This window comes from Periplaneta americana, chromosome 11 (assembly GCF_040183065.1).
Source record: "Periplaneta americana isolate PAMFEO1 chromosome 11, P.americana_PAMFEO1_priV1, whole genome shotgun sequence".
Classification (NCBI taxonomy): Eukaryota; Metazoa; Arthropoda; class Insecta; order Blattodea; family Blattidae; genus Periplaneta; species Periplaneta americana.
In genome coordinates, this window is record NC_091127.1 from 27,935,297 (window position 1) to 27,951,380 (window position 16,084).

At 35.8% G+C, this 16,084-nt stretch overlaps 1 protein-coding gene and 1 non-coding gene across 2 annotated transcripts in view; both read left to right on the plus strand.

Moving 5' to 3' along the window:
- Acat2 (Acetyl-CoA acetyltransferase 2) overlaps positions 1-13,361 on the plus strand; it is a 33,402-nt gene extending 20,041 nt beyond the window's left edge. Inside the window, exons 3-8 of the mRNA XM_069839202.1 lie at positions 90-202; positions 2,090-2,286; positions 5,264-5,493; positions 9,273-9,464; positions 10,755-10,917; positions 12,890-13,361. Coding sequence (XP_069695303.1) covers positions 90-202; positions 2,090-2,286; positions 5,264-5,493; positions 9,273-9,464; positions 10,755-10,917; positions 12,890-13,008 — 1,014 coding nt within the window. The 3' untranslated portion in view covers positions 13,009-13,361. The remainder of the gene's footprint in view (positions 1-89; positions 203-2,089; positions 2,287-5,263; positions 5,494-9,272; positions 9,465-10,754; positions 10,918-12,889) is intronic.
- On the plus strand, positions 777-850 carry TRNAS-ACU (transfer RNA serine (anticodon ACU)). The gene has a single exon. It is a non-coding gene; the product is annotated as a tRNA-Ser (tRNA).
- Positions 13,362-16,084: the final 2,723 nt, after the last annotated feature.

Below are 16,084 nucleotides of genomic sequence, written 5' to 3' on the forward strand. Positions count from 1 at the left end.
ATAAAATCACAGTACCGATACATATGTAAACTGTTAGAGTTTTATATTTTTTTAATTGTACGTTAGTTATATTTATTATTTTTTTACAGTCGGCTACAGCTGGTCAGGGACAGAATACTGCGAGGCAAGCTTCTATTGGTGCTGGCGTTCCAATACCTGTTCCAGCTTTTCTCATCAACATGCTTTGTGGCACAGGAATCAAGTATGTTCACGTTTGTTTCCAAAATTATAGCTACAAACATGTTCTTTAAATGTATGTAATTGTTACTCCAAATTACATGAAAATAAACACGAAAGAAAATAATTTCCTATTTTATTTTCTATATTGTTTTATAGTAGTTATTATGCTATTTTCACGGAATGTCCACAGAAACCATTTGTTCATAAAAGTCATGACAAAAATAAATATTACTGATACATAACTTCAATTGAGATCAGAGCAATTATTGTTACTTTCTCATATTATTACACTGCAAAAAATATGTCAAGATTGAATAATTTCAAGGAAAAATTGTTCTGGGGCCGGGTATCGATCCCAGGATCCTTCGCTTAGCACGCGAATGCTCTACCGACTGAGCTACCCCAGGAACCATACACGACACCGTCACAATTTTTCCTTTATATCCACACAACTCACATGAGCTGACAAGACGCCAGAACTCAACTATGAGTACACTCACATAAGCTGACAAGACGCCAGAACTCAACTGGCGTTTTGTCAGCTCATGTGAGTTGTGTAGATATAAAGGAAAAATTGTGACGGTGTCGTGTATGGTTCCTGGGGTAGCTCAGTCGGTAGAGCATTTGCGTACTAAGCAAAGGGTCCCGGGATCGATACCCGGCCCTGGAAAAATTTTTCCTTGAAATTATTCAAAGCTGCTTTACAGGGAGCTTCTACCTGAAAGCCAGATTTGCCTAATATGTCAAGATTGTCATGAAAGTACACATTTCAGCATCCTTGACACCAAAAACGTAGTTTTCAGCATGCTTTATGTCTGTCTGTTAGTGCATAGTAATTTTTTTGTAAGCTAGTCTACGAATTTTATTCCTATTCAGTATCTGCAAGTCTGTCCGGAAATGATGCACATGAAGTATAATACATTTTGCTACAAAATTAATGGGCTCATATTTTAAAGAATAATTACAAAATTGCGGTTTAGTTGTAACAATCCTTTTAATGATTTTGTTTCTTACATTACTTTGGGGCCAAACCGATTTTGTTTAACAACGACTTTGGCAAGCCGACAGGGATCGAGCCACTGTTTTGAGGTGTCAGGGTTGCGGTAATATACCCATTTTTTATCACATGTGGCAGTTCTCTTGATAAATCTATCATTCATGGGATTAGGGATAACCTGACGAAAGATATCAACTCTGAATAATTTCAAGGGAAAAATTGTTCTGGAGCCGGGTATCGATCCCAGGACCTCTAGTTGAATGCACCAGCGGTCTACCAATTGAGCTACCTAGGAACTCCACCTGACACCGTCTCAATTTTTCCTCATATATCCACACAACTCGAGTGAGCTGACAAGATGCCAAAGACCCACATCGAGTTAACACAAACTGTGTGACTTGGAATTGTGGTTTTCTGCTAAGCATTATTCAAGTCTGCTTTACAGTGAGCATTACCTGAAAAACTAGATGTGCATGATATCAACTGTTGTTGAGCCTGTCCAGGTGTCAGTTCATGAAGTGCAGATTTTCTGTATGATTTTCTAGTCGTCTTAATGCAGTGATGTATTGTATATTTTGAAGCACCAAGTTTTTCTGACAACTTACGAATATTTTTGTTGCTGACAACAACTCAATCATTTATATTCAGGAGAGGATGTCAATCCCACCCCAACCACTCTCTAAGCCAGAACTATCCAATCCCAGTCACAATCTGGACGAGACATTCCAGAGGCCTTTAAAATAATGGAATTTACTCAAAAGTGAATTATTTCCGAATGTCAAGGTAGAATTATTTTCCTGCATTTATAATGCATTGCTGATTCGAACATTCCTGCACTGAATCATTTATCACGTGGAAAGTGGCTTTTTTGTTGTTAAAATGGATTATTACAATATTTTTGCTCTTTTCTAGGACTGTGCATTTAGGAGCCCAATCAATTAGGAACCATGATTCTGATATAGTAGTTTGTGGTGGGCAGGAAGTAATGAGCCAAGCTCACCACACAATTTTCATAAGACAAGGAGTGAATGGACATCAACAGCTGAGTGATTCCATGCTGGAAGATGTCTTGACTGATGCCTTTGTTGGTGTTCACATGGGAATCACCGGTAACTTAAAAATAACTACTTTCTCATAAAGAAGTAACAAAGTCAGAATAATTATCTCATACTCAATACTAATACTAAATTTAAGTGTGTTGCACAGAGAAAGTGGGAGAAGAACCAGGTTGCATTCATTGTAAAATGTAACGAGCTTTATGGGTTTAAGTGCATGAGCTGTAAAAATAAGTTCCACATTATCGTTATATTCAACCACACTTATTCCTAAATTAAAATTCAACAGATCTTTCCAAATAGAAATATGCTCTTACATTATTATCGGTAATTCAGTTGACAGAACTACAACACAATCCAAAGACTGAAGATGATTAACCCAGATAAGACTGACGTCCTATATATAGGACACCGGACGTTTCACACAAATATGTTAATAACAATGACTATGACAGACTAAATTTAAGAAAAAAAAAAATTGGAGGCAATTTATAACATATAAGGATTATGGTATCATGATTGCGGACTATGAAAATCTTACACAGCAATGTTAAAGAAATAAAACGTTCCGTCCTATATATAGGACGTCAGTCTTATCTGAGTTAATATAAACTTTCATAGAGTCAAGTAGGTCTATTATGATACAAAAATAGATCTTCTGCTGTAATTTTTCTATCAAAGCATACACAAATTTGAAAAAAATTAAGACATGTGCTACTTTAGACATATGTGAAGGATTTGGAGTTACATTTATTTTTTATTTCTAATAATGGATAAAATTAAAACAAAACCAGGTAGCATAATAGCCTAAAGTGGGAGAACCAGGTTGTATTCATTGAAAATGTAACGAGCTTTATGGGTTTAAGTACATGAGTTGTAAAAATAAGTTCCACATTATCATTATATTCAACCACACTTATCCCTAAATTAAAATTCAACAGATCTTTCCAAATAGAAATATGCTCTTACAATATTATCGGTAATTCAGTTGACAGAACTAGAACACAATCCAAAGACTGAAGATGATTAATATAAACTTTCATAGAGTCAAGTAGGTCTATTATGACACAAAAATAGATCTTCTGCTGTAATATTTCTATCAAAGCATATACAAATTTGAAAAAAATTAAGACATGTGCTACTTTAGACATATGTGAAGGATTTGGAGTTACATTTATTTTTTATTTCTAATAATGGATAAAATTAAAACAAAACCAGGTAGCATAATAGCCTAAAGTGGGAGAACCAGGTTGTATTCATTGAAAATGTAACGAGCTTTATGGGTTTAAGTACATGAGTTGTAAAAATAAGTTCCACATTATCATTATATTCAACCACACTTATCCCTAAATTAAAATTCAACAGATCTTTCCAAATAGAAATATGCTCTTACAATATTATCGGTAATTCAGTTGACAGAACTAGAACACAATCCAAAGACTGAAGATGATTAATATAAGCTTTCATAGAGTCAAGTAGGTCTATTATGACACAAAAATAGATCTTCTGCTGTAATATTTCTATCAAAGCATATACAAATTTGAAAAAAATTAAGACATGTGCTACTTTAGACATATGTGAAGGCTTTGGAGTTACATTTATTTTTTATTTCTAATAATGGATAAAATTAAAACAAAACCAGATAGCATAATAGCCTAAAGTTATTATACAGAGTGGGCAAAATAAAACTGGCCCAGAAAATCTAGCCTTTTTCTCGTTGCGATTTCGTCGGATTTTGTTCCAGGTTTTCCTGCAATTGAGCAATGTTTTCTGGTGTTTGAACTCTTTTCAGATAGTTACAGTTTTTATTTGCTACAGAGCCCGTTTCACGTAATTTTGTCACTAGTTTTGCATTGCAGCCTTTGCTGGAGGTTTTGCCAAAACACGTCCAGTCTGAAACTCTTGCGCGAACAGTTCCGCATACCTTTTCCATGAATTGTGCTTCGTATAACACTCGACAATGAACACGCATTTTTTTATCATGAGCACCATTCTGTGTGCATTTAATTGGCCACTAAACACGTCTGCCCCTCTCACTTACTCAAACGTAATGACACAGCGAAGCTCGGGACAGAGCATGCGGGAGATGCACATGCGCGGACATGTGACAGCAACCCATTGTTGCATCGAAATCACGGCTTCCTGCATTGTCAGGGTCATTTCCGCGTCAATCTTACACATATTTTATTTATTTGTCTAATGGCTAGTACGTGATATTTACTATCATTGACTGAGCGAAAAACAAGAAAGTGGTGAACAAAACTACAGATTAAGTAATTAAAAACATTTGGGCTCTGGCTTCCCAGTAGCGGTAGACTTCCTTGGAGGATTTCAGAGCAGGGCATTTTGCAAGATGTTGTCTATCCATGTCTTCCTGTTGATGGCACAAAATGCAGGATGCCGATGGAAGGATGCCAAGACGATTGAGGTGTTTACCCAGGATGTCATGTTCAGTGTTAAGACGAAAGCTTGCAACTGCCAGTCTTCTGGGTTCAGGAGGTATATCCTTCAGTAATTTCCTACGTTGTTGCGAAATGTTTATGTCCAATTCTTGTTGGTGATTATTTTTTTGTAGTTGCTTGATATATTGTTTTACTGAGCTAAATGACAAAGGTTTCCGTGGGTTTATTTTGAGATTGGCACCCTTCTTAGCTAATGTGTCAGCCTGTTCACTTCCATGTAGATTACGATGTCCTGGGATCCATTGTAACACAACTGTTTTGCCATGTTCTTTTAAAGTTGTAAGTATTTTTTTACAATTATTGATTTGTTCTGAACAACTTAAGTCTTATACATATAAATTCATATATTTCATATATATTTTCCGCGGGCCAGTTTTATTTGCCCACCCCATATTAAGAAAAACAATAAACTGTTGAAAAATATTGAACATATTTGAATACTATCCACAGTATTTCGTACAAGTAAATATTATGATATAAAATAAAGAATATCGCCATTACAACTCTAGTATAGTGCAGTTAAAGAGAATTTATTGTATTTCTTACATGTTTCATGTTTTGATTCACAGCCGAAAATGTTGCGAAAAAGTATGGAGTAACACGAGAAGAGCAAGATAAGATGGCTGTCGAATCTCAGAGGAAAGCTGATATTGCTATAAAGTCTGGATATTTTGCGAAGGAAATTGTTCCAATTACTGTTACAAACAGGAAAGGTTCGATTGTGGTTGACAAAGATGAACCACCACGACCCGGTACAAGTATGGAAGTTCTCCAGAAGCTGAGGCCAGCTTTTCTGAAGGTTACAACTTATTTAAAATTATATTACAGGCATTCTTCTTCATAAAAATGACAGGGGATCTCCATCGTGGTCTATGGTTTGTAAAAGAGATTTATGATCTGAGGCTTTGCTTGGGCATGGGTTTGAGTCAAGGAACACAGGCCTAAAAAATTAAATTTTTGTTTTGTGGCACAGGATTGAACAGATCTCTAAACCTAATTTTAGTGTGCTGAATTGAAATCTGTTTACTATTTTTTCGTATCACATACAGTTTTTTTGTCACGCGGAAAATAAATATTTATTTTTTTTTTAACAATTTCCAATTTTTACGTACACTTTAATATGTATGAAATACTTCAAAACGTGATAAAATCTCAGTTGTACAAACACAACCATTTAAAATGAATCACGAAATTTCGAACATACTGGTACCTTAGAAAAACTATTTTCTCCTCAGCTTCGTAAAACGAATGCTCAGTTGACAAGTGTTTCTTGATCCTGATGAGGTTTATCTCTTAATCAACACCAAGAGTAGTCAGTCATCATGGAGACATCTCAAAGACCCTGATGTTTCATTCTTCATCCTGATGAGAATCTCTCGCCCTGCTGTGGGGGCAGCAAACATAATAATAATAATAATAATAATAATAATAATAATAATAATAATAATACTTACTTACTGGCTTTTAAGGAACCCGGAGGTTCATTGCCGCCCTCACATAAGCCCGCCATTGGTCAGTAATAATAATAATAATAATAATAATAATAATAATAATAATAATAATTTTTTAGTTCTATGAAAATTGCAACATACCACTATTTTGCATTAAGGGACGAGAATAGTGAAATTTAAAACTTTTTTCCTTATCAACCTAATCAAACAATATTTTATGGATAACGTAGCTTATATGCCTTAAATGCTACATTTACACAGGGCCAAAATTTTCAAAAATATTTTGGGTATATTTTTATGGTCCTCCTCTTAGTGTAATATAGTGGTCTGTCTGATATTTAATATCTGTCATAATTTTAATATTCATATGGGAAGTATTTTTAACTGAATAATATACAAAACATCATATATCTCTATATATATTGCATATATCAAAATTCTACCCAGTAAATCTTTTTCATGATCACTTTGGAATGTGCTGTAAAAATTTCATGCATATATCTCTGATAATGTCTGAGATGTTAAACTTTTAGTTCAACACATGCACGAGAAAAATTTACATGCAGGAAAAAACTTTCAAAGTTATACATGAAATTAGCCATTCCAGCACTGACCATTTAAAAATGGCGTCTCTAAAGATAATAAAAGTCACTTAGTGGTATACAGCAATCAATATAACTTTCTTCAGATATCAAAGAATTATTTTAATCATTAATTTTTTTTTCCAAATTTTTTCAAGTTTTTTTGGTATTTTTTTTACTATCCCCTCCCCTTAAATAAAAACACAATTATTAAATTGTTTTCTTTTAAATTGATACCAAATTTCACATTGCTATTTTCTACAATCTAGGGGGATGCACTAAAGTAATGTGAGGAAAAAGGGGGTATTATCATCAAAAAGGTTAAGAAATACTATTATAGAATATGTCTTATGCTGGACTATATTACAAACAGTGTTTGCTGGAAAGCTATTCGGTATGATTTTGCCAAGTGTTGCTATGTCGTGTCGTATATAATTTTGTTTATAGTTATAGCTTATAAGAAAATACAGTACATTTATAAATAAGTGATTTGATCATTCAGAATGCATCATCATTCTAACAAGTTTTATACCTTACAATCCAATTATCATTGTCTTGATAATTATCACAGTTTTTGGAAACAGACTGACAGCAAACCAAGCTGTACTGTTTGTATTCAAAAAAATAACTTAAAACGAATGTTTAATTTGTGAAGATACCCAGATATATATTTTGATATTTGTTGTACAGTGGAAGCTTTTAAGTTCGACAGAAATCAAGTTCGACATCCTATAGTTCGACTGCTTATGTAGGAGAATTAGACACACCCCTACATGGGCACTAAGAAATGAGTTTGCCATTTGAATGGGAATTGGTCCTGTGTCTTGTAGTGATACTTTTGTTAAAGGAAAACAGAATATTTTATTGATTAGAACATCCATATTGTCCACACCTGTGGAGTAACGGTCAGCGTGTCTGGCTGCGAAACCAGGTGGCCCGGGTTCGATTCCCGGTCGGGGCAAGTTATCTGGTTGAGGTTTTTTTCGGGGTTTTCCCTCAACCCAATATGAGCAAATGCTGGGTAACTTTCGGTGCTGGACTCCGGACTCATTTCACCGGCATTATCACCTTCATCTCATTCAGACGCTAAATAACCAAAGATGTTGATAAAGCATCGTAAAATAACCTACTAAAAAAAAAAGGACATCCATATTGATCACTGATTTTAAATTAATGAACTCTTCTTTTTCTATTTGAGAATTGTGTCGTTTGTGAGACGGAACTGTCGAAATCCACTGAGGTACTAGAAGCGCATACACAAGTCTCGGGGCGGGCAGGAAATGCAAGAACAGTAGGCCTACTGTATTCGTTGATGGATATCCAATAAGAATTTGTATTCATTTCACCTGCCACACTCACTAACCTTATTGGATAGAACTTTCAATTCTGTTCTGTTGAACTTAGGCGTGTCCACTGTACACAGAATTTGGAGTAGGTTTTCATTTCATTCTTATTTTATCATTGCTCTAAGATCGCTATATTCTTATTTCATTGTCAGATTATTATGTATAATTGAAAAGATGCTTCTGATTTGAGGTTCTGGCTGATATGAACATCTATTATCAGGCAGTACTGTCTTCGCACTACGAGTTGGCGCGTGGAGTGGATAGGCGGGACGGAGGAACTTTACGCTACACTCTGACCTGAACACGTCAGTCCACTTACGTGCTACAGGGGAACAAAGTCAGACATGAAAAATTCCAGGTGTCAACAAAACACTTTTTTCTTTGCAGTCTTTCATTTCTTTCGTTACACGCTGTATCAGTCTTGTCGATACATTACAATACTTTTCTACCCTTGCTGTAGATTTCGTAAGAGAAAGGCTAAGACATTGTTCTTTTTCTTCATCACAGCATTTTATCACATTTGCAATAATATTTCTTTCTCTGCTATGGATTGTCAATTCTTGTTTCCTCTTTGTCGACATATTTACAATTAATAAACAAAAACTGCTATGTAAGCCTGAACTACAACTATACAATAATAAAAACTCCACTGACTACATATTATCATCAACTATACTAACACCAGAAAAATGATAATTAAAGCTCTACTACTATATTACACAGACTTGCGGTTTAGGCTATTGAAGCCATTCGTCATGTTGAAACTAATAAAACACTACGAAGGCGACAGGCCCGCAGACACTCTCAAAGATACGTGCAGTAGATGTTTGTGAAACAGAATACTGCCGTGAACAGCGGGTTGCGCATGTGCGACTGTTTCCTCTCCACCCCGTCTAGACACTTTTGGCAACTTCTCCTGGCGTGACAACAGTACATCTCACTTGACGATATGTGTCAGAGAAAGAACAATTGTTTGTATACATCTGAAGTCTGACTAGTATAATATGTTGCTAGTCGGCAATGTATGCAATGGAGGGGAAAAGGAACTGGCCACCCTACCCCATTATCTCCTTGCCTAGTTGCCTCATAAGTGGTACCTTGTCGGTGTCACTTGTGAGGTTTAGACCTGTCTTCGGACAGTTGACTAAACAAACAATTGAAAAGAAACTTTAAAGAGGCATCTTACTGACAATGTTACAGGATGGTAATGGTACTGTGACAGCGGGCAATGCTTCAACGTATGGTGATTGTGCTGCAGCTGTTGTTTTAATGGGTGATGATATAGTCAAAAAAAGAGGAGTCACTCCGCTCGCTAGGGTTGTGGCATTTTCGCAAGAAGGAGTGGAACCAGAGATTATGGGCATGGGACCTGTGCCAGCAGTGAAGTCTGTTGTAAGTAAACATGTACAGTATAAATAATTGTACAGATATTTAAGATTGTGTTATTGTTTTCTAATTCCTGTAGATATTAACTAAAATCTTTCTGAGATGCTATTGGTCTGGCAGAATTTATGGTGATGGATGGGTGGAACGGAGAAAAATTCTCTCCGACACTGGGATTTTAACCCAGATTTTCAGCTCTACGTACTGACGCTCTATCCACTAAGCCACACCGGATTCCCATTCCGATGCTGAACAAAATCCTCTCAGTTGAAGTTCCACCTCTTAGGTTCCCTCTAGTGGCCAACCCTCATGCACTGCGTCACAGATGTGTGACAGTGGCACAATATCCAGCACATTAACTGAGAGGATTCTGTCCGCCATTGGAATGGGAATCCGGTGTGGCTTTGTGGATAGAGCATCAGCATGTAGAGCTGAAAACCCGGGTTCAAATCCTGGTTCCAGAGAGAATTTTTCTCCGTTCCACCCATCCTTCATCATATGCAGAATTTCTGCATGGAAATATCATATGTACATCGCAATATATCTGGCAGAATTTAATTATATTTCTGAGATATGGGCATGTGAAAGGCAGAAATAATTTTTTCCTGGTAGGAGATGATGAATGGCAGGGTTAAATTTTGACATGGGTGAGAAACTATTGGATTTCTTTCTAGAATATTTACATTCAGTGATGATTTTATCATCTTTTACATGCTGTATATCGACAACATTGGACTTCCTTGTAGAGGAGGCCTGCTATAAATTTTTATTGTCTTAAAAAATTCAACATCCTTCATCAAGTTTGAACCACAAATCTCGATCCAAAAGGAAAAAAAAAAATAATAATAATAAAACAATACAATAGACAGGAATTTAAAGAACAATGACACTGCACAATTAGCATTCTGCTTTCAATACTGCTATCGATAAAAGACTGATGTTTTTCTTATATGCATATAGCACCACCATTTGATAGCTCGTGACCTATGCGGATTCAAGACGTGCGTGGGCTAAAATAGAGACAACACATTCACTCACAACATCGCACAGAGTTTTAAGATTCGCAGGGTGGCAGGAGAAGTCATTGAATTTGACCTTGAGATGCATTTTCTGCTGACACAGAGTATAACTCACTGTCTGACTAAGCAATAAATGTCTTGCATATTAACTCTGTTTGAAAAGACTCATACAGAACATTTTCATAGATGAAATTGAATGTCAGTACAATATAATGTGAATTTGAATTTATCAGTAACATAGAAATTATTTTTATTCAGTTTCGGTTGTTTCATTTTTCAGCTGAAGAAAGCTGGTTGGAGTAAGGACGATGTTGATTTGTTCGAGTTCAATGAAGCATTTGCATCTCAGTCTGTGGCAGTTTTAAGAGAACTTGACATTGATCCCAAGAAAGTAAATGTCCATGGAGGTGCAATTGCTTTGGGACATCCTATAGCAGCTTCAGGTAATCAACTATTGTTTGATTCGTGATACAGAGATGCCAACTATTACAGAAATCCCAACTGAAGTGTAGAAATGATTCTGTAGATAATTAATTTTTCTGAGGAAATCATTTTTCCTTTGATACAAACTACACAATTTCATTTTTTACTTTACTCTAAACATTGAACAATTATACTCATTTAAACATGAATGAATCGAAAACACGGGAAAAGTAAATTAGTTGGAAGTGTGTATGTAAACATTTTCATTAGAAACTAAAAATGTATAGTAACTCCACTGTGAAATGCCTAAAGCCTTAGCAAATGAATAATTCTATATATGAAATGGTTAAACACACCTGTGAATCTGTCAGGAAGACAGACATGGGTTTAAATCTAAATCCTACCAAGGCCATTTCTGTTAGTGTGATGTCCTGTATTGCCTTGAAGCTTTTGCATGATGCTGACTCTCATAGCAGAAGTCCCATTGAATTCGTCTAGTATAAGGCTGAAAATTTTCAAATATGGGCTTGGACTATACTTCAACAGAGGAATGAAAACCACAGTTGATATCACATATGGTTGTAATGATAAAATGCCCATCTTTATTCCCCCCCTCCCCTCAAATATTTATTGAATTTTACAGTGTTATATTTTTCCACATCTTTCTACAACGAGCTGCTTGACTTTGTTTTATCTTCATATGTTTATTTTTTTCTTGAGAAACTCTGCTGGTCTGTTACATGTTATTTTTTGGTTCGTGTACATTTGTAACAATTTGGAATTGAATGGGTTACATCAGCTGCTTCTTTATGCAGACGACATGAATATGTTAGGAGAAAATATACTATTTGGGAAAACATGGGAATTTTACTTGAAGCAAGTAAAGAGATAGGTTTGGAAGTAAATCCCGAAAAGACAAAGTATATGATTATGTCTCATGACCAGAACATAGTACTAAATGGAAATATAAAAATTGGAAATTTGTCCTTTGAAGAGGTGGAAAAATTCAAATATCTTGGAGCAACAGTAACAAATATAAACGACTTTCCGGAGGAAATTAAATGCAGAATATGGAAAATGTCTGCTATTATTCGGTTGAAAAGCTTTTGTCATTAGTCTGCTTTAAAAAAAAAAATTGAAAGTTAGAATTTATAAAACAATATTACTGCCTGTTCTGTATGGTTGTGAAATTGAGCTGTGACTTTGAGAAAGGAACAGAGGTTAAGGGTATTCGAGAGTAAAGTGCTTAGGAAAATATTTGAGGCTAAGAGGGATGAAGTTACGCGAGAATGGAGGAAGTTACACAATGCAGAACTGCACATACTGTATTCTTCACCTGACATAATTAGGAACATTAAATCCAGATGTTTGAGATGGACAGGGCATGTAACATGGATGGGTGAATCCAGAAATGTATATAGTGTGTTAGTTGGGAGGCCTGTAGTGAAAAAATCTTTGGGGAGGCCTAGACATAGATGGAAGGATAATATTAAAATGGATTTGAGGAGGTGGGATATGATTTTAGGGACTGAATTAATCTTGCTCAGGATAGGGACCGGTGACAGGCTTATGTGAGGGCGGCAATGAACCTCCAGGTTCTCTGAAAGCCATTTGTAATTTCTTTATGGCCAGTAGGTCAGGTTGTTCATTTCGAAATTGATTATTGTTTGAAAAAATAAATAAAACAGTATTCTTCATCTTACGATGTGAGTTCGTCTCACGCCAAAGGCTTGGAATTATCCCTTCATACCGGCGACTCTGTTATAAAGTACTGTCCATAGCGTCTGATCTAGTCAGGACTGATTATGGGTTGAAAGAAACTTTACAAATGTATTCTTCATCTTACGATGTTTGATGACGTATACACGTCCGTTGATGTGACATATTAATGAATCCTGCTCGAGGTTGTGTAATTTTTCTTTCATACCATGGCATGATTGTGACTATAATAGTATTTAAATTCACAAATAAAACAGGCTTTATTTTTTTCAGGAACCCGCATTCTTGTGACATTACTACATGCACTGGAGAGGACAGGCGGAAAGCGAGGTGTGGCTTCATTGTGTGTTGGAGGTGGCATGGGAGTTGCAATATGTGTGGAACGATGCTAGTCACAATTCCGGCATACATTCATATACAACTGTGCTTTATCTTTTCTAATCAAGAATATTAGTATTATATATATATTCAAGCCTAAAGCCTTGTGAGGTTATTGTGACATAATTCTAAAATATTCAGAAAATACTAGTATTATGTTTTGAAATGGAGAAATTAGTATATTATGCTGTTTTAGTATTAAAAGTTTTGGAAGTATTTTACCTCAGAAGTATTGCATTTTTAGCTATGATACTTGATTTAATATTTTATAAAGAAAATATCTTTTGTTATTCTAGCTTTAAGTGCTGGACACGAATATGTTAAATGCCATACATCAAATATCAAAATAAATATATATTTTATTATATTTTGTTATATGCATTATAGTGGGATACTTTCTTGACCATTTGTAACTATTTTGATGTAGATACTAGTTCAGTGGTTTCTATGCTTGCCTCTGAACCAAAGAGAGTGACGAATGTTTTGAACGAGAAAATCCGAGTATATCTTCCGTTGGTCTCTTAAGGACATACAATATTGATTATTAATGTTGTGAACCAGGGATTAGTGGCCAGGTATGGAAAATTGGTAGACGCAAGGAGCAAGTGAGCTCTTTACGTCATTTGAAGACTAGCAGTGGCGAGCCTGTGATCTTACAATATTTTGATATAAAGGGGTTGTATTTTACAAAAATGCGTAGAAGAAGAAATTCTGTAAGTATCACAAAAATCTGCTGCTGTTTTGTTTAGATTGGTGACAGGCCATAACTGTTTATCATGCCATCCACACTGAATAGAAGTATTCATTGCACCTTCCTGTATCCTATGCAAAAAAAAAAAAAAAAAAAAAAAAAAACCGAGCGCGCTCACACATGCACACACAAAAATCACATCGTTCATAACTAAGATACATAAATAAGTATAAATAAATAAATATATACGAGGGGGATCCAGGAAATAATGACCGTTTTGTTGTAATAATTAAAAAAAATATATTTATTTGAAAAAACAAAGTCTGTTACATAACTGAAGCTTCCTTTACTTCTCTACATAATCACCACCTACATTTAAACATTTGTCGAATCTGTTCACTAGCTTTAGAATTCCCGTGTTATACACCTCTGCCGCCAGTTCATTAAGCCAGGTGTTCACTGTCTTCTTCAGCTCTTCATCACTTCCAAAACGATCCCAAAAGACAGCAGCCATGACTTTTTGTGTTGAGAGAGTCTGTTTGAATTTTCTCGGTTTCTTGGGTGATGAGGGATGATGCCACTGATATGATTGGCGCTTGACACCCAGGTCTCATCACCAGTCACAATTTGATCAAGAAAGGCGTCTCCATCTGTGTGATATCGCATCAAGAGTCAATGCTGAGGCCATTCTCTGAGTTTTGTGTTGGTCACTCAGTTGCCGTGGAACCCATCGTGCACAGATTTTGTGGTAGCCAAGATGTTGCGACACAATTTCACCAAGCAAAGAACGAGAAATGTCAGGAAAGGCAATATGCAATTCGTCGAGAGATGTGCACCTGTCTTGCAAGATTCTGTCGTTCACTTTAGTCTTCAGGTCTTCTGTGATGAGTGATGGGCATCCGGGTCGAGTTTCATCTTGGACATTTGTTCGCCCATTGTTGAACATTTCGCACCATTTTCTCACATTTCTTTCATTCATTACAGTATCACCATACACTTCTTTCAATTGCCGGTAAATTTCTGCAGGTTTCAAATGTCGGGCATTCAAAAATCGAATCACACTCCTCACCTCACAGTCGGCGGGATTATCAATCACGTCGTTCATTTTGAAGTAACACAAAATGCACAATGGCGACTTGTTGCAACCAGTACTCACAACATTATGAGAACACATGTTAAGGAAGCCAGTTGACCTTCAAACAAGGAAGGGGAGTCAGCTGCGCGGCGGGTATGCGCGAACGGTCGTTATTTCCTGGATCCCCCTCGTACATACACACAGTAGAACCTCTATTATCCGTGGTAATGAAGGGGGTGGACTGAACGATTAATCGAAAAAATCGGATAATCCGTACTATAAAATATTTTCGTAAATGAAATGAATAATTCTTGAAGTTTCGTAATTTCCTCCGTAGTCTTGTGTTTAACACGGTAGGTAGTGTATCAGAAGTTCACTAATTTAAGTTCGGTTGTCAAGGACGTGTTTTAAGGGGCAAGAAAACTCCTTGTAATGGCTGTAAGCAGAAAGATAGGAATAGTAGAGGTCTCATGTTGTAGATTTACAGACTCTATACACATTATCCTTAATTTTTATTAAATCGCGCACAGTTGTAACATCAATCTCGTATTCTGATGCGAGATGAGCCACAGTTTCTCTTTCCCCAAATTACTCATTTATATGCATTTTTCGATAATTATCACAAACTTTTCTTTGACATTCATGGAATACATTTTATGTAGAAGTACGGCAACTCGAACAGTAGACCATACTGGAAGTGTAGAGGTTTGTAATAACACTCTCTAGAAAAAAAAAAAACCAACGTACTAATATAACGTACAGTAGTACTTTATACGTTTCTGTAGCAAAAAAAAAAAAAGAAGTGAGCAAAAGACAGTCGGATAATCCATCAGTCGGTTAATAGGGTGTCGGATAATAGGAGTTCTACTGTATGTAACATGACTGATAAATACAGAAATAAAATATTTTAAGAGCAAAACTGTTTATCCAAACATTATAATAATTATGCAAAATAAACTGTAATTTAATGAGCTTTATTTTACCACAGATCTTCAGTGAAAACTACACAACGAAGCTTAGACAACCAATGCATGACTTTCGTATGATTAAAATATTTCTTAAGAGAACATATCTGTAGTGCTCGGGAAAAGTGGCACAAGTCAAAAATGTTAATTTTACAGAAGAAGGGGAAAAAAAACTGTCTTCACACTGGTTTATGTCGATTTGATTTTCTTCTGTATGAATTATTCTACTGGGAGAAATACTTATGTCTCTTTTCCCAAGCAAGCAGCTGTTCCGTAAGTTGTCAATAAATTTATAAAAAATTTTTGTGGAAACTGACTTATGCCCTTTTCCCAAGCACTGCAGATATTTACGTATTACG